This window comes from Podarcis filfolensis (assembly GCF_964270895.1).
Source record: "Podarcis filfolensis genome assembly, chromosome: 12".
Classification (NCBI taxonomy): Eukaryota; Metazoa; Chordata; class Lepidosauria; order Squamata; family Lacertidae; genus Podarcis; species Podarcis filfolensis.
This window is the reverse complement of record NC_139614.1, coordinates 36,947,188-36,966,075: the sequence shown is the minus strand read 5'-3', so window position 1 is coordinate 36,966,075 and position 18,888 is coordinate 36,947,188. Positions and strand designations below refer to the sequence as shown.

The window sequence follows — 18,888 nt, the reverse complement described above, 5'->3', positions numbered from 1 at the left end:
AAACAGGGCTAAGAGGAAGGTCTTGTCATCTGGACAGCCCAGGACCTCCATACACACTGCCCAGGCTTGCACCCAGGGGAGGTCACTTTGGTGCTGCTAACACAGCAGTTTGAGTTCACCCCCTCTAGGCACACTCCATTGTCTCTTGAGACAGATGGATGCAAACAACTGCCTTTAAAGGTAAAGGGACCCCTGACCATTAGATCCAGTTGTGGCTGAATCTGGGGTTGCAGCGCTCATCTCGCTTTATTGGCCGAGGGAGCTGGTGTACAGCTTCTGGGTCATGGGGCCAGCATGACTAAGCCGCTTCTGGTGAACCAGAGCAACACACTGAAACGCTGTTTACCTTCCCGCCGGAGCGGTACCTATTTATCTACTTGCATTTTGATGTGCTTTCAAACTGCTAGGTGGGCAGGAGCTGGGACCGAGCAACGGGAGCTCACCCATCTCATTAGGAATATAGGAAACTATCTTACATCAGGCCATATTATTTTCCATCTGCCCAAATGTTGTCTGCTTACTGGCAATGGCTCTCTGGTGTCCTCAAGCTGAAGGCATTTCATATCACAAGCTGCTGGAATTGAACCTGAGACCTCCTGCTTGTGCTCTACCCCTGAACTGTGTCAGGGTAGCCATTGTAGTGCCTTCCAGATGTTGTGGGACTGCCATTCTCATCAGCTCCAGCCAGCATAGCCGGTGGTCAGGGAAGACAGGATTTATAGTCCAACACCATCTGAAGGATGCCACGTTATCTATCCCTGACCAACACACTTACCTGGGAGTAAGCTTCTGTGTTCAGTGTGCTCACTCCCAAATAAATGTGTACACAGGATTGCAGACTTTGCTCCTTTTCTTCCTTCCTGGGCCTTTGCTCTATATAATTGAGCAGTGTTAAAAATGGGATAGCATCTGAGCTCTTCATTGTGTGATAGAAACCTCAGTTTTGTTTTATGTACTCAAGGAGACTTTTCTCACAGTCTGGTAGAGAGGCACTATTTGCACTGTAATCTTTAGAGACAGTCTTAATGAGCAAGAAAGACACGAACCCCTAAGATAAAACCACTGAGGAACAGCGACTCTTTCCGTGGCTTGTCAGTAGGAGAGAGCTCAAACAGAAATATCTGATGCACAGAAGCAACTCCAGTTTTTTTCCTGATAGATTACACTGTTTGTTTCTATTTCAAATTACTTTGTCAGCGCAAGAAGAAGGGGTTAAGAGGAAGGTCACTCTTAACAGACAGTCACAGTGAAGGGAATGACAAGGAGTTTCTAATAAATTTGAAATCCATATCTCTGTCATTCTTGTAACCCCTTTGAAGTATAAAACTTAAAAGTATTAAATAATTCACATGGATTCCCAACTGATCTTCTCAAAGGAATGTTTTCAGCAGGTGTCAGTAAGGGGAGAAATGCAACACTGCTAGCTTGAGGGGGGCGAAATATATGATTTAACCAAAGTTAGGCTATCGCTTAAAGTTTTGATGATATCCATAAGAACAATTATTTTTATCTATTTAGAAAGATGTATAAACTGCTTAATTAAAAAAAAAAAGCTAAGAGGTGTACATAAAACAATATGAAACAATAATCAATAAAACGAAGTTAGAAAATGTTAGAAACAAGTGTGCATAACTGAAGTATATGTCCATATAGCCTGTCTGAGGTAAATGAGTATTTAGCAGGCATCTTTAAAAAAAGCGAGGGTGGCAGCCTAATCATAATAGACAAGGCATTCCAAAGCATAGCTGCTGCCACACTGAAAGGTTGACTCCTAGCAAATGTGGAACAGGTATTAAATGGCACTTGTAAAGCTGAACTTACGGTAGCTGCCTACTCAACCAGTTCGATCTGTGGAAGTACAAGGTGTACTTATTATATGGGACACCAAAAATAGTATTTGGCCAGAAAGAAACCTGTAAGCTGTCTGGCCAACACTGCACCAAACAGAAGTTGATTAGCAGTGTTTGTGTTCCATAGAATTGAATATAACCCCCCCAAATTCAAGCCAACTCCTATCTGAATAGTTCCAACTCTGTGCTCTGTTTCTTGATCACACTGGAGTGTGGCGGAAGGTTGGAGTGAGACAGAATGATCCGACTCATTCTGCATGATGACATATCATATCTCTATCTACATCTGCACAAATGCATTGGCTCAATTCTCCAAGCACTATCCTTTTGCTGTCAAAGTGGCAACCAGCCACACACAAGCAGGAAGTATGAGTGGGCTTGGGGAACTCCAATATTTGCAGAATTATATATTTAAAACCCCCACAAATCTTTAGGGGGAAGTCCATATGTGGGACGGGAGACAACAGCCCAATTCAGACAGAGCGTGCTCATAACGCCAACTGCCTGTTGGCGGGAAAACAAAAAAACTGCATAGGGTGGAAGAATGGAATGAAGCATTCTGGGAAACCATGCACAGGAACGACTCTCCTCCCCCCCCACTGCAACATCATGTTGCAGTTCCCACTTGTTGTTTTCTATTGCTTATAGGAGCAACACCATGTATATAACTTGCTGTCTAACATCCTTTCTGTCTGAATTTTCAGTCATTAGTTTGTGTTAAGCTCATTGATATAAATGGACTGGATATGTAGGCAGTAGAGACTGGTCAGTCTGCTAGCCCCCACCTGTCTGTCTTCTTACTGGCATCCAGTCCAGGAGGCACCCGTGGCTGCCAGCTTCCTCTTCTTGTCCTTGGGGGACTGAGCAGAGAGGAGGATGGGAACAAACCAAAAATTAGTTGGCTCCACCTGTGATTGGCGCTTGCTCTACCTACCTTTGGCGTCCTTATCTTCTCCCCCCCTTGCAGTCCCAATGGGCACCAGCCACCTCTGTATTGGCGGGGGGGGCATGTATCAAAGTTGCACAGCCACCCTAACAACTCTGATTGTGGAGTGATTCTAGCAGGGACAGAATCTGAGCAGTGGATGTGTACTCTTAAAAGACTTGGCGAAAATTCTTCCTTTCCCCAGCAGCTCCTACCTCCTAATCCATTTGTCCATGGTTTTCGTTCACCAACAATATCAGCTCCACATATGCTTTAAAAACAGGAAATGGAGAGAACAATTTTCTCTATTTAATCTGTGTGAAAATAAATCCTTAAATATTTGTCAAAGTTTTCTGAACACCTAAGAACAGTAATTACTAATAGGGCTGCTTAAAAATATTTTTTTTTCATTCAATACTGTAACCAATTGCCTAGTGAAAATGAAATCAAAATCAAACATCATTTACTTGCTAAAGGCTCTAATGAAAGTAGTGGAACTTGGAGAAGGGCACATGTCACTCTGGACATGCCAATACCATCGAGACTGAAAGACTGATAAAGCTTTGGCTTCTGGTTTTTCTTTCTGAAAAGAGCTTATTTATTACATAAACTGATCTCTTTATCCCAGCACAGGAATGTCAGATCCTGGAGCTGCAGTGACAGTATCTTATTGAAACATTATAGTGATAACTTTATCAGCAGTGTGTGACACAGGGTGACTCCAGCCCACAACATGTGCCTTTGTCATAGGTGTCTACAAACATTTCAGATAAATTGTTTCTTTGGTCTGGAAAAAAAACATCCAATGTCCCTTTGGCTCTCTCCTCTGCATATCTCTTTAACTTTTTTTCTATCTATATATATATTTACAGCGATTTGAATTTGCTGAGAGATAAAAGCCAGACTGAATGACCAAAAAAAACCAACCCCCCAAAAAACCCTCACACGTAACATTACTAGTGACTCTTTAAATGGAATTTTTCATTCAGACTTTGACATTAAACTAGAAAAGCCTTTTGGCTGTGACCATACAAGCATAATAAATTGTGTATGTTTGCGATACTGAATGAATCTTGCCCATATGCTGCGCTGCAAGGCTACATGAATGAAGCATTTACCAAATCAGGCCCACCACATTAAACAGAAAAACAATCTTTATTCATGGTAACTTATCAGTTTCAATTAATCAACCTTAACAATGGAAATTCTGATGTGTTCAAGCAACTTGAAAGCAATAGGTCATCTCCAGGGCAGCCATGTTGTGTCTTTGTGCCTATGGCTTCAAACAAAGCAACATCTCCAATAAATGTCCACATACAATTCCATATTGGCAGCATAGCTACTTTTAAACATCTTAGCACACCTCGGTCTCTAATGTACTGGCTCTGCAGATATGCACTGAGTTTCCCTCAGGTTTTGCTGTTCCCAAATATAATTGTTTTCTAGTATTTTTTTTTTGGAGCTCTGTTAAGTTCAAACAAAGGAAAAGACATTTCCATTGGATGACCATCCTTTCAGTTCCTCTGCTGCTATGTGAATAAGCATTGTGCAAACCATTCCAATGGTATTGAAAGGGGGTAACCATTGGTTTGATTTGGTTACACGGTTTCCTAAAGCGCTCCCTCCCACTGCCTTAGGGTCTGTGAAAGGTCCGTGACCTGTTTAGAACTGCCAAGTGAAATGTCATGTCGCCCCTCCCAAAGGGGAGTATCTGCATTCATTTGATCAGTATAAAAAATGATTGGGGATGGCGAGATCAGTGCTTTTGAATTGCAATTTATAGCAGTTTACAAAAATGCACATTGTTGGAAAAGAAAACATGGAAGTGTTTCTTTCTAAATTGCATTACCTGTGAAATGTCATTAGTCTTTTTAGGATATTTGCATCCAATTTTTACTATGAAAAACTCAAGAGAGGCTTGAAGCGAAGAAACATGCTCCTCCCCCCCATTGTATTAACTCTTACTCCCCTTGTTCTTATTCTGTATTTATTTTTGGTATCCTAGTATCTGGAAACTAAAGTTTCATGCAAACTTCTTGTTTTATTGCTGCCTTCTTTATGATAATAGCATGTGGCGCTGATTTCTCCAGCATGACGCGATGATCATATCTTCCTACATAGAGTTTATGCAAAATCATTGTTTAAATACATTTGGTGTATGTGTGTGTGTTACAACAGCATCTAGATTGATATTTTCTCTTTATTCAGTCCCCATACTCTGAGATCTACGGATGAAGAAAGGTATATAAATTTAATAAATAATAATAATACTCTTCCCAACCCTCCTTTTTTGTAAAAAGCTTTTCAAGATATTCAGGCAATTTGTAAAAAGTCATTTGTTGCACTGGAACAAATTGTTGTGACCAGTGTTTCATTTATAACTGGAGGCACAGCAGTTGAAATAGTTTGGAATCTCATTTTAGGCTGCTTGTGTGTGTGTGTGTGTGTGTGTGTGTGTGTGTGTGTACATTACACGGAATATCCATGTGGTTTATTCCCTATTTGGAAAATATAGGTTATCTTAATACATACATAATTTAATTGCGCGCGCACACACACACACACACACACACACATATTATAAATTCTGCGTTATTTTCCTGAACCAGGATGGAGAGCTCACATTACAGATGTGCCAGAAGTAAGCAAGTTTCAGATGGGTTGGCTACAGCTAACTTCTGCCCTTTCCCTGCCCTAGAATGAGAGGCTTACTTGTTTCACCTCCCAGCAGAGACTGAGGCTGGTTATTTATAGGGATTCCCTCAGAGGCACCATAGGCACCTGCTTCCCAAACTCTGGAAGGTTCAAAGTAGGACAGCAGTATTTCATTAACTGCTGCATAGGTGACGTCACCTGATTAACTGCTAAGCCTCAAGACGTCACTTTCCACACAAGCAGCAACATGTGGGTGAACAATGAGAGGTTTCCGCAGCAGCTGGAATAAAAACTAACATGTAAATTAATGTGGCACGTGAAAGGACAGCACTGGCTCCTTTTCTACAGCGTTCCCCTCCGCCTGAGAATTTTCAGCTGGATCCACAATAGAGTTGCCACCTTTCTTTTTTCCTTTTTCTCTACTCTGAACAGCTGCATCGTGGCAGAAGTTCAACGAATGTAACTTTATCTCAGCATGCCGGGAAAGGCTGCACCCATTGAACTTCTGCCTTTTGCGCAAATCTCATCGAGGCAAAGGCTCTGCCAGGAAAATATAACCACCCTGATTTTACCACATTGTACAACAGGGTGTGAAAAATCATCTCTGCCTGTCTCCATTTTAAGGACAACTTTTCAAAATCCCCTCCCCTGTGCGAATGTTTGAACAGGTGAAACAGCCCTCCCATCACAAATTAATTCCTTGTATGTAAGTCTCCCTTGCTTGAAACAGAATGTGTTTCCATATGTGTTTAGTGCTCAGGTTGACAGTTGGCACAATCCTATACATGTCTACTCAGAAGTAAGCCCCACAGACTTCACTGAGACTTACTCCCAGGTAAGTGTGCATAGGATTGCAGCTTTAAAGATAGTGTGTTTCAGGGTCTGTCTTCAGGTCTGCATAGGCTAGTAGCCTTTGATTATGTGGTGCCTAAGGCAGCTTCCAACGGAATACAGATAACTGGATTATCTGTATTCCATTGGAAGCTGCCTTATACTTTAGACCATTGGTCCATCTAGCTCAGTGTATTGTCTACCACGGCTGGCAAGGGCTCTCTAGGATTTCAGACTTGTTTCCCTCCCAGCCCTATCTGCAGAACCTGGGACCTTCTGCATGAAAATCTCGTGCTCTACCACTGGTGCACAACTACCACTTAACACAACCCTTTATTGTTTTTGCTGCAAGAGGCTAAGGTGGCTAGCCACCTGGAAACTACAAGTGAGCAGTTAGAGGTGTGCAGCCCAATCCTATGGATGTGTACATGCAAGTGAGTCTTGCGCCTTTAAAAGCCAATGGAGCATCTCCATGCCATCAAAATACTATACCATTTTGATGGCCCATTGATTCCAGCCTGTTTTGTGTGTTTTTAAAATGAACTTGAAGCACAATCAAAATGAGATAAGAGAAAAATACCAACAAAATATTCAAGAGAAGGACCTGAAATCTCTCTGATGTTCTACCAGGTCTCCTTGTGGCGCTGGCTTAAACATGGCAGGTAGTATAGAGTTGGGGTTGGGGTATACTAAACCCCTCATGAAATCTTCCTGGTCTTAGCTCATGAGCAGGTGATGTCCTGTCTGGTGGCAGGTGGGGGAGCATCTGGTGGTGCATGTATTGCTTTGACGGTCTATTGTCAGAGGTTTTCAACCTTTTTGAGTCCATTGCTCCCTTTACCAACTACATTCTTTCTGCGGCACCCCTGTGGGGCTCAGGAGCCCAGTTATGTCACCCCTTGCCTGCAGAGCTGGCAGCCTCTTTCCCTTGTGGAGTGTTCCCTCAGCTTCCTCTCTTCTCCCCTCTCCTTGGGAGTCCTCTGGGCAGCCGCTGCTGCCGCCCCTGGTCTCTGAGCTACCCTTCATCCCTCCCCAAAGAGAGGTGCCTCCTCACACTGACCCAAAGGGTCCTGGGACTTGTCTGTCCATTTCCCAACAGCAAGGGCTGGCGGGCAGGCTGGCTGGGCTTGCTTGCTTGCTTGCTTACTTACTGAGACTGCCTCAGCTCCTGGCAACCAGCACCCCCTGACCAGCCCCAGAGGCAACATTTGCCTGCGGAGCTTATAGCCAGTGTTGCTGCAACAAACAGCTGTGCAAGCCTTTGGGAGGCAGAGATGCAAGAAGGCATCATAGGAGAGAGGCAAGGATAGAGGGACAGAGGCCAGTGTTGCCTGCAGCACCCCTGGTCTATGTAGTAGTTGCTACTGTTTTTTTTAAAAAAAGAGTGTTTTGTGGCACACTAAAAGCTAATAGATTTGTGTGGGATTGTTGAGGGTGGCAGCAGGGGCATAGGAAGGGGGTGGTGGGGGCAGGTCGCCCTGGGTGCCCTCACTGAGGGGAGTGACATTTGGTGCGCGCCCCCACCTGCCCATGACTCCCAAGCCTACCCTGAGCTGTTGGGGTAAGGGGGGAGCTGCGCCACTTTGCTGGTGGCATTCCCCCCTTCCCCCTTCATTTTGACAGCTTGGGGGAGGCTTGGGAATCGTAGGTGGGCAGTGCGGCAAATGTCCGCCATGGGCGGCTTGCTCCACCCCCGTGAGGGGCTTCCTCCGTCCCTGGCTGCAGGGCACACGCACCACTCCAGACATCCGAGCGACTATCCCACACTTGGGAGGGCACCCTCTGTGCCATGCCCCCCTTGGGAGCATGCCCACCCTGGGCAGCCCGGGCATATGCTCCACTTCTGGGTGGCAGGAGAGGATATATTGTTTATTAATATCCTTCCTAACTTGCGCTAGCAAGTTTCTTCACTTAGCAGAGTGCATTCCCTTTCTTATGCAGAAGAAAGCTGGTTGCAAACTCGTGTGAGTTTCTTAAGACAATAAGCAATTCAATCTGGCTTGTCCAGATTGAGGTATGTTCTAATATTCCTGGTAAGACCCCTTTTGAATCCTTCCTAAAAGAATAAAGACACCACAGTCTTATTCATAACAAAAGGGAGTTTTACTCACGATCAGGCAGAGCACAGTGTGATCCCTGAAGGCAGGCTTAAGGCTTAAAGTTACAAACATGTACAAACAGGTTTACCCCATATGGAAGATGATCAGGGGAACTGCTGTGGGCAGTCAGCAGTACAGTCCAGGTGAATGCAGGAAGCAGGCAGGATGAACAGGAAGGTCGAAAAGAGAGAAAGGTAGCAATGTGACTTGGCCTTTTACCAGGTCTGGAAAGGTCACACCCACCTACTAGTCACATGCAAGGAAGGGTGCTCCAGGCCAGGAGGAACAGGAAGTTTCAACTGGCTGGACCAAACATTCCCTTGCATGTCCACTCTAGCAAAACAAGGAATGTTGTATTTGACTGCTCCCAGTGGATTACATCCCACAATTTATTGTGGTGGCAGAAGGTTGTGTAGACTTTATCAAATGTGTGACGTGCTCTGTTGTGGACCAGAGCCCACATCAACAGATGCATGAAGTAGTATCCTCTCCTTGAATCTGATGTAGACTCTGGTCCACACTAAAACTTATATGCAGTGTAATCCTACACGTGTCTATTCAGAAACAAGCCCTGCTTTCCTCAGTGGTGCTTACCTCCAGGTAGGTGATGCAGTGGCTTGCAAGCCTTACCCTTCAGGGTGCAGCAGTCCTTTCTGCAGCAGACTGATTTGGTTTAGAAGGGCTCATCAGTCCGATGAACAAGGCCATGGGAAGGCAATATGCCAAATGCTGTTTTTATCATAGTCTTCCGACAGTGGGAAATAGCTGTTTGTAACCCCCTCCAAATTGACCTGTATGGAATACAGCGTTGCACTGAATTCCAAGGTGCAGTTTCAAGCTATCTGTGTCCTCTCTCTTCCTCTTCTCAGCTTCAGAGTCCGCGGATGAGGAAGAGTTTGAGCAATTGCCTTCACCCCATTCATCTATACGCTGATAGCTGGGATAAGAGCCACCTGTGGGAAGAAAAGGCAAGAGAGAAAGTAAGAGTCCCCCTCAACATCTGGTCACATGCAGAGGATGTCCTGCACAGCTGCCCTGTCCAGTGAATGCTTTCAGTTCTCCTACCAATCCCATGGGGTGCACAGGAAACCATCTCTCCTGAGTAATGGAGTCCTTCCAAGCTGAATAGTTTCTACTGCACACACTTTGTGGGCAAGTTTGTCCAGAGAGTTGGCTTAGGGTTGCTTTTTTCTGCCTTAAAGAACAAACAGCCTTAAATAAAGAGTTAACTTAAGGCACATCTTTCTGAGCCTTTACATTACACTGCAACTGCTTTCAGTTAAAATGTAACTAGAAGTTGGTCCTTAAATTCAGCCTGAAGGCTGCAAATCCAGTTTTGGCAAGGAGTAAAACCAAATCCCATATCATCATTCTGCAACCATATTAGAATATGTTTTCTTTAATAAACTAGGATGGTGGGGTTTTTTTTGCAGATAATGAAATAAAACTTCTCCCCTACATTGTATGTTTAAGTATAATCCCAGGGTTGGGTCATTCACATTATTTTTTTGCCACACAAATTCCTTCAATGAGGCCTGGCAACCAAATATGTGAAACAACTCAATTGAAAAGTGACTTGAAAATTCTCTCTGTGGTGTGGCTGTCTTCGATGGCACATTCACACATCTAAGGAGCCATCACACACCAGATGAATGGCATGATAGCGTGAACCAGGCCTCATCTTCATTCTCTTTCATGTGTGGACATATCATCACGTATTTTGGGATTAGATTACAGTCATACATCGGGTTACAGATGCTTCAGGTTGCACGTTTTTGGGTTGCGCACCTCATCGAACCCGGAAGTACCGGAACGGGTTACTTCTGGGTTTCGGAGCATGCGCAGATGCGGCGCTGCGGGTTGCAAACGTGCCTCCCGCACAGATCACGTTCTCAACCCGAGCGTCCACTGTAGTTAAAATCTTATGGTGATGTTGTAACCTTTTAATGGCAGCCTGTTCAGAATCAAAGGTTTCTTTAATTATTACAAACATAGGAAACTACTTTACATAGACTCTGAACCAGACCATTAGCCTTTCTATCACATTATCCACACACTGACTGGCAGCAGTTCTCCGGGGACTTAGGTTCCCAGCTCAACCTGGAGGTACCAGGAATTCCATGTGCCCAGCCAGGAAGCTACCATCCTTATTTCTTCCTAATACCTCTTACTGTTTTTAGCCTTGTACAGTGGTACCTCGGGATGCGAATGGGATCCGTTCCGGAGTCCCTTTCGCATCCCGAACGGAACACAAGGCACGTCTGCATGTGCGCGGGTCACGTTTCGCTGCTTCCGCGCATGCACGTGACATCATTTTGAGCGTCCGCGCATGCGCGAGCAGCGAAACCCGGAAGTAACGTGCTCCGTTACTTCTGGGTTGCCACGGAGCACAACTTGAACACGCTCAACCCGAAGCACATTCAACTTGAGGTATGACTGTACATTGCTTTAGCAAATGCTGAAAGCATGTCTGGTTTTGTTTTGTTTTTACTTTATTTTGAAATAAGAACATACAGATGCCATTTTATCTTCACTCAAGTTGCATCAAGGCTTACGTAGCCAGGAATCTTCTTCCTAATGCAAATATATTTACCTTGAGCCTGTGAGGTTCATGTGGGAATGTTCAGGGTGGCAGGAGAGGATATATTGTTTATAAATATCCTTCCTAACTTGCGTTAGCAAGTTCCGTTACTTATCAGAGTTACATCCCCCTTTTTACATGCACAGCAGACAGCTGGTTGCAGGCTCGTGTGAGCCTCTCACTATTGTACAGTTCAGTCTGTCTCAGATTGAATTGAACGTTCCTGGTAAGTTCCCTTAAATCCCTCTTAAAAGAATAAAGACTCAACAATCTTATTCAAAGTCAATAAAAGAAGTTTACTCACATCAGTTCACAGCTGGATTCCTGAAGGCAGACTTAGTTACAAATATGTACATGCAGATCTACCCCATATGGGGGAATAATCCCAGTGCTTCTGCTAGCTGAGAGCTAGCAGAGCAGTCCTAGCTAAAAGCTGGTCAGAGGAAGAAGGAAATCAAAAAGTGTGCTGCGTGACTCGTCCTTTTTTTACCTGGACAGGTTAGGTCATGCCCACCTCCTATTACATGCAAAAGGAAGGATGTTCCAGCCAGGAGGAACAGGAAGTTTTGACTGGCTGGACCAAACATTCCCTCGCATGTCTTCTCTAGCATTACAAGGAACGTTGTAGTTGACTGCCTCTCATGGATCACATCCCACAGTTCAGGTGAGCAAGGAGCTTTTTACTGCCCCTCAAGCACAACCAACCATCCTTCACACCCAAACGGAATGCCAACAAGAAGCACCAGGTGATATGGGAGGTACTGCACTCTTTTAAGTGACTTCCTCCATCCCTTAAGCCAACCTTCTGAGAGCCAAACGGTGGGTACAGCCACAGGTAAAGGTGGTTAGAACAATGAATGTGATGCTTATTTTGCCTGGTAGGTGACATTCCACCCACGTTAAAAGAGGCATCGTGAAGGTTTAAGGACTCATTCCAGCCAGGTAAAAGCCCTGCAACAGGGACGGTGATGGGTGTGGCTTGGGGAAAGGGGCGTGGTGCAGGAATAATCCCAAGAGCCCAATCAGAGGGATTGAGAGGGCCCATTTGACCACCACTGACTTCAACCATCTACATTCAAATCCAGTTGCACAATGTTAACAATTTTCACCTTTTTGAATTGTTGGGACTCCAAGCGCCAAGTCCTCCATTGAGGACCCCCTAATAATGAACCCTGATTGATCCTGGATGGTGATGAATTGATTGGAGACTCCCTTGTGGTTTGGTGGGGAGGGAAGTGCTTCTCCCCCACGCCCGACCCACACAATGGCCCCTCTGCAGCAGCCCTTGCCATTCTTCAGGCATCAGCTCCTTTTGCTGTGTGTGCCACAGGCGCTTCCAAAGGATTGTTGCCCTAGAAACTTGGTTTCAGCCTCCTGCTATATATCAACAAGCTTGTTTTAGCAGTCCCTTGGCTGAATTACAGTTACACAGTTTGGCGCTTCTTTCAAATTTCCTCCCATCACTTGGGCCAAAGAAAGGAATTTTTTTCCTCCTTTAGAAATGAATTGGCTTAATTAGTAAGTAGATTAATGGCAATGGCTGGTGAGTTGGTTTCCAGCAGAGTTTCACCAGAGAGGGTTAATCGGAGTCAGGGCTGGAATCTTTCCCAGAACTGGCTGCCAGCCATTTTTCCACCAACCAATCAACCCCAGAAAACAAACGCTCTAGTCGCAATACCTACCCGAGAAATAGAGCTGGTGGGGTTTTGCTTTGAGAGACACCAGCAGCAAAAGCTGCCCAAATGAGCGACTTTGCCTAATGTTATTCCAAGGGTAGGGGGAAGGGGGGGGGACCCAGACCAAATGGGTTACAGTCTGAGAAATGGATAGCTAGAGGGTTGGACGCGGAAATAAACGCAAACCTCAGCTCGTTTTCTGCCTAGGGCAGGTCACTCTTTCTCCGTCATCTTCCTCCTTTGTAAAATGTGGATAGGGATTGCATGCGATTGTGAGGACTGATAGCATCAAGAGTCCTTGAATTGTACTTAGGGCGTGCATAACCGCGTCCTTCTAAGATAAAACCTCGTCCTTTGATAAGTCCCACCGACTTTAACTAAGCGCCGGGGCTGATTCACACATGCATGTACACGTCCCTCAGCACCGTATGAATCAATGTGGGTATTTGCGTGAACGCCCTCTGTTGGAAAGCATTGCGTTTGAAGTGGTGTCAGCTGATAAGAGCTATCTCTTAGGCGTGTTGACTTTTTGTGATGGCTGTTCCACACGTGCAAGTAATCCCCTGAAGTCATGTATACACTTGACCTTACTTTCAAGGCATCCCTACTTAGCCCATTTCCCCAAGAGAAGGCTTGGAAACTGCGTCTAAAGTGTGAGAGTCTACAGATGGACGCAGCCACTCACCCACGCGATCCCTTTGCTGTAGGCTTTTAGCAAGGCTTTTGAGTTTCGCTGGTACTTGGTTAGAGAAATCAATATGTTGCATCCAGCTAACCTACACTAAAAACAAATCACTCTGAGAAATGAACTATAAAATGAAGCTGGATCCTTCCTTGTTAAAAACCACACACCAAAATATGGATTGTTAAACTGGATCACATATTTCCATTTCCCCTAAATATGGAACAACCACCACAAAACTCCTTAAAACTGAAGAGTGCACAATGAGAATAGGCAACATTCACTCTTATTTTTCCCATACTGATAAAAATGCATTCATAATTTAACTGGCAGCTGCAAAAAAAAAAGTCTTGCAAAAAGAAAAAGAAAAAACCCTGCTGAGAAATGCATATAATAGGAAAAACAGGTCGCCTGGACAGCAGTGTAATTAATGCCAGAAAAGGCCAAGCCGGTTTCATAGATTCTCTTTTGAGGATATCAAGACGAGACCCAGTGAAAAATGACGCATGCTTTAGCATTTCAGAAAGCTGGCAACTGGCAGAGTTTCTCTTTCCTTCCCCCCTTCCCCACTCCTTTTTCTCCTCTTTAACTTTCTGCCTCCGAACAAAGGGGTCGGCAGAACTAGCTAGGTTGTAATGAGTTCTGTGTCCCTAGCCTATTAAGGGCATCATGGAAACATATTGTATCGAAATAGTTTGGAGGAGAATACTGGGGATGAAAGAGAATGGGTGCTTTGATCAGCTCCCTGGGGTCCTGAGTGCGCACAGACCGGCTTGCAAGGTCTTATTCAGCTCCAGCGAGACACACTTACAAGACCATTCAATGTGATTTGCATATCTGTAATTTATCACATTGGGTCCCCCGAACATTTTTTTTTTGCAAGGTAAATAAAAGTTGGGTTGAATAACAAATATCAATCATCTCAGAGAGAGAAGGGAGGGAGAGAGGGAGAAGGAACTGTCTGCGCAACCCACACTAACGCTGAAGAAGTCTGCAAAGAGAGGCAAAGAAAACGTTTAGCCCAGCAAAGAGAAGTTCAAAGAGTCCGTTAGACAACAGGTTCAAGGCTAGTGTAAAAAAAAAAATGAAGCTTTTGGCAACAGTTGCCATCCAGCGCTGTCCTGCCACTAACAAAGCTTTTGGGAACTGAACTCGTAAAAAGAAATCGCCCCCAGGCACCTAGGAGGGAAGGCGATGCATGTGAGCGAAAGATAAAAAGTTGGCACCTTGCTTTAAGGGAAGAAAGTGTCTTGGGACAGTCAAGAGAACGCCCTTCGCCTCTTTCCATCTGCCTTAATTTCAGACGTCCCCTGTTAACTGGTTGTAAACTTTTACTGGAAACCGAGAGGGGAGCATTTCTTTTTTTAATCGCTCTTCCCTCCCCTCCCCCCCAGCCCATAAGAGACATCAGTAAGAAAAGGCTTTTGGGGGGAAGAGGATGAGATGCCTCTCCAAAACAAGAGGCAAGTTAACAGGCTGGCATTGTTCGGCGCTCTCACAAACTTCAGCGCAACAGCAAATAAGAATCTTCAACTTGACCTTGGAAAAGGGCTCCGCGCCTCCAGCTAATCTATCAAGCCACCCCCAGTGACAATGATGTATTTCCAAGTATTGTCAGATCATGAAAAGATTGATAAATTCGCCGCTGCACACCCAGACGGAGCGCTCCTCTTTGCAAGAAGGAGGCACGCTGGAAAAAGTGCGCCTCCTCGTCCGCAGGTCTTGGGGAGGGAAAGGGGCGAGGGGGGAGCAAGAGTCAAGAGGCGCTCAAGGGAAGAGAAACGAGCTCCCTTGAAAGCAGACCGGTCATATTTCTTGGAGGAGCACGAGAAAGCTGGAGACAATCCTTCTCATATTAAACGCAATATTTCTTGGCTTTGGCGAGGAACAAAAGTCATAGCAAGACGTCTTTGTGACTAATTCAGTCAAAGGGCCGGCTCTGGTTCCCCCTGCAGAAAGGTCACTGTCGTTGTGTATGGTCCACCAAGGGGGGGATTTCACAGGGAAAACGGAGCCAGCTGTCCCTGTCACACTCTCCGCACTGGGGGAGCCCACACTGTGCATGGTTGTTAACTTCATTCTACACACCTGCAAAATCTACCCATTTCCAAGACTTTTCAAGGGGCTTTTTTCTTCTTCTTTGGAACTCCCCTTTTTTTGCCTTCTCCACTTTTGACAACAACTATTCAAGTTTTTCTTGAAAGCGCTGGGAGGGAAGGAAGAAGGGGGGCGCTTTCTCAGCTTCGGGTGGGTGCCCATTGAGCGCCTAGCCAAAGGAGCTGCCTTCCCACAAAGCGAAGTTTGACAAAGTCCCAAATAACTTTGCACCGACGTGGAAACGGCCTGTTGCTAACGGAAGTGCCCTTTAGCCAAAGCGCGAGCTGCAAATCGCGAAGGCTGCTGCCCGGGCAGGCGCTCTCCCGCTTCCCCCCGCGCGCTCCTTGCACTCTCGCCTCTTCGCTTCGCCCCAGCTCTTCGCCAGCGCCACAAACGGCATCACCTTTCACTCCCTTCTCCCTTCCTCGCTTCTGCACCTCAAAAAAAGAAAAACACTCAGCAACCCTCCAGGGGCTTTTCAGATTCCGTCGGGGCTGAGAAAGGCTCAAGCTCCCCAGAAGCGATCGCTTTAATTGGAAAGGAATGTAATGCCCAGCCAGTGGGGCCACTCTCTTTCCCAACTTCGGTCTAGAGCAAAATGAGGAGCTTGGAGAGAGAAGGAGTCCTGACGGGGTTTCCAGTCATGGGAAATGGAGGCTGCTTTGAGTGCCTCCCACGACCAACCTCTTGCCCCCACAGACTCCGGGTTCTTCCCCCGGCCGCCCGCATCCTTCCCGCGTCCCCATTTACCCTCCTCAAAAGCAACGCTTTCGGCATAGGCCTCGCTAGGCACTGGAGGCCCGTCAAGGCGCCGTTGCGCCAAAGGCGACAAGAACAACCCACCTGCCTTAAGGAGAGGGGGAAACGGCTCCCCAAAAGGCCATTCCCCAGAAAAGGCGGGTGGAGGTGGGCCTTCGCCCGGGGCTGGCAAGCCCAGGCTGCCTCAGGGAAGCTTTGCGCGGGACAGCAGCTCGCTGGCAGCGTGACAGGCGTTCCGCGCAACAAGTTCCCTCAGAGCAGGTGCGCGGCAAAGGGGAGGGGAAAGGAGCTGCCGGCGCGACGAGCGAATGAGCCGGGCGGTTCAGAGAACCGCAACGGGGCTCCGGGGTGCGGGCCGAGGTCAGGGACGAGGCACCCTTTGCCTGGGCGCCTCTGGCCCGCGAGACGAGCGGCCTGGAGACAGGAGTGGGCGCGGAGCTGGAGGCGAGCGCCAGCGACACAGTTCCTGTCAGGGGAGCCCGGTTCTTCTCCCTCTGACAGGCGCTTGGAGGGCGGGTGGCGGGGCCGAGGCGACGCTCGCCCCTTCGCCTTCCCCTCAGGGTGTCCGCAGCCACCAAGCCGCCTCCTGCTCGCGAGCCCGCGCCTCAGACCGCCTCGCCTTGCTGGGGGTCCCTCTTGGAGACCTCCATGCGCAACGAGGCCAGGGCAGGCGGACACCTCTTGTTGGAGGTCTCTTTGCCGTCTCCCGGGGCCTCGTGGGCAAAAGGAAGGGGGCTGGCTCCGCGGCAGGGGGTCCTCTGCTCTCTGGGGTGCCGCCAGCGGGCCTCTCGCAGGCTCCCCGGAGCCACAGGCACTGAGGGGAGAAGAGGGGCGCATGCGCGTCTCCAGCCGGGGACCCTCCCCAGGCGCTCGCTCCACAGTTTGGGGAAAGTTTGGCCAAGCTGCCCAGAAAGGCGCCTGGCCCTCGAGCGACGAACGTGAGGCGCCAGAGCGCTGGGCGGAGGCCTCCGGAGGCTCCCCGGCTCCTGCTGGGGGCGAAGTGGGGCCGGGGGGGCGCTCGGGGGGGTGAGGAGCGAGGCTTTTAGGAGGCCCACCGAGGCCCCTGCGCACCAATCTGGCGGCGCGCTCGGCTGAGGAGGCTGCTCTCTTGTGCAGCCGCGCGCGCCTCATTCGCCGCGCCAGCCACTCAGGCGCCCCCCTCCCCCCGCCCCTTTGTTCGCCTTAAAAGTAATGCTGCGAATTAAAAGAAATGACAATGTTTTCCCCCTGCTCGCAAGTCCCGGAGAAGGGCCCTTGAGCTTGGCAAAAATCAGGCGAATCATTCAGCGTGCCACCCCGCACCTGTGATCTTGGCATTGAAAACCCCGCAGACCTATTCCCTATTAAACTTAATTATTCCCCCCAGGCACACAATGGTTGAAATGGAGCAGGTTGGAGTCTGTTTATTGGTCGTAAATGTTTTTCTGAAGATCTTCTGAATCTCATTGTTAGCTCGTTGTTTGAGTCTGCCCTCTTTCTTTCAGCCTAGAGTAGCCTTGGACTTTTCAATTTTCAATCGTAACATCTGCTTAATCGTACGGATCAAAATATGGAGACACAAAACATATGTAATGGTGGATTTGTTAAATCCTGGTAATGAGTTATTAACAAGGGAAAACAATAGGCCAGGATGGTGAGAGCCGTATGGTAACAGAGTCACTTTATGCAACGCCTGACGTTCCCCTTCTTGATAAATGGAACTAAGGTCTGAACGCCAGGTGATAGCAAGAAAATCAATGTCTTTAGAGGCCAGCACGGAGACTTTTTTTTCTGTGTGAAAAATTAGGAGACATAAAATGTAATTGGCTGATCAAGGAGGGGGGAAAGTAGTGGTCTTAAGTTTAATTGCCCGTTGAAGGCTGAGCAAAGGCAGACAAAAAAAGGGAAAAAAGAAGCAAGACTCTGGGCCTGTTTGTTTGCTAGCATCTCAGCTCCCACTGCAAGTGCATCATTGAAAATGTGTTTTATTATAACACATGCCATGCTTTACAGTTCCCATATTGTGTCAAGACAATGCTTAATGGTACATTAAAGACAAGCAAACCATGCCAACACGTCTTGGAGACATTGTAAGGGCCTCTCTCTCCCTTTGCTTGTTTTAGGCAGCTGCAGCTCAGCACCCAGAAAAACACAAAAAGAACAAGTTTGAAATACCAGGTGCATCCGAGGGAAACCCGACAGGGATTGATATGTTATAGCCCAGGACATGAACCTAGCAATAAAGATATCATTTCGATTGTCTGCGGCTTCCACGCCATGTAAAAGGCAAGAGGCGCCCGGGCAGCCTGTTCTCCTGGCAGCAAAGCTTTCTCCCTTCCCCAGCCTCCTTTCCTATCTCCCTCGGCCAAATCCGAACACCTGTTGGCCAGACCTCACATCCCGTCGTGGGAATCGCTGCCTCCTAAGGCTTCCAGATCTCGAAAATGCAATTTGTTGTGGAATGAGCGCGGGCCCATTCCCACAGGCCTTGGGGAGGGGGAGAAAGGGGGTGGGGGTGGAAAGAAAGAGGGATAAAAAAGGGGGAGGAGGAGGAGAGGAGTGAGATTTACCAGGGACACTCAACTGGTGTTTGTTCATCCTGGCAGCTGGTCCTCGGTGCCACTGCAAAAGAGACCTTAATGAAAATGGGATGAGTTCATGCCTAGCCGAGGTTTCACACCCCATATATTATAGGGGCCTTAATCCTAATATTGGCGGATTAGAAGGCCTGGGAATCCCAAGGGAGCAGGTTCT

At 47.1% G+C, this 18,888-nt stretch overlaps 1 protein-coding gene and 1 long non-coding RNA gene across 2 annotated transcripts in view; both read left to right on the top strand.

The window, feature by feature from the left end:
* The window catches only part of LOC310746084 (uncharacterized protein C10orf67 homolog, mitochondrial), a 45,972-nt gene extending 36,378 nt beyond the window's left edge, over nt 1–9,594 (top strand). The window contains exon 16 of the mRNA XM_083579794.1: nt 9,230–9,594. Within this exon, the coding sequence (XP_083435920.1) occupies nt 9,230–9,294 (65 nt within the window). The 3' untranslated portion in view covers nt 9,295–9,594. The remainder of the gene's footprint in view (nt 1–9,229) is intronic.
* Nucleotides 9,595–11,444: 1,850 nt separating this feature from the next.
* Nucleotides 11,445–18,395, top strand: LOC310746355. The gene is made up of 2 exons (XR_014540665.1): nt 11,445–11,605; nt 18,258–18,395. It is a non-coding gene; the product is annotated as an uncharacterized lncRNA (long non-coding RNA).
* The last annotated feature ends 493 nt before the right edge of the window (nt 18,396–18,888 follow it).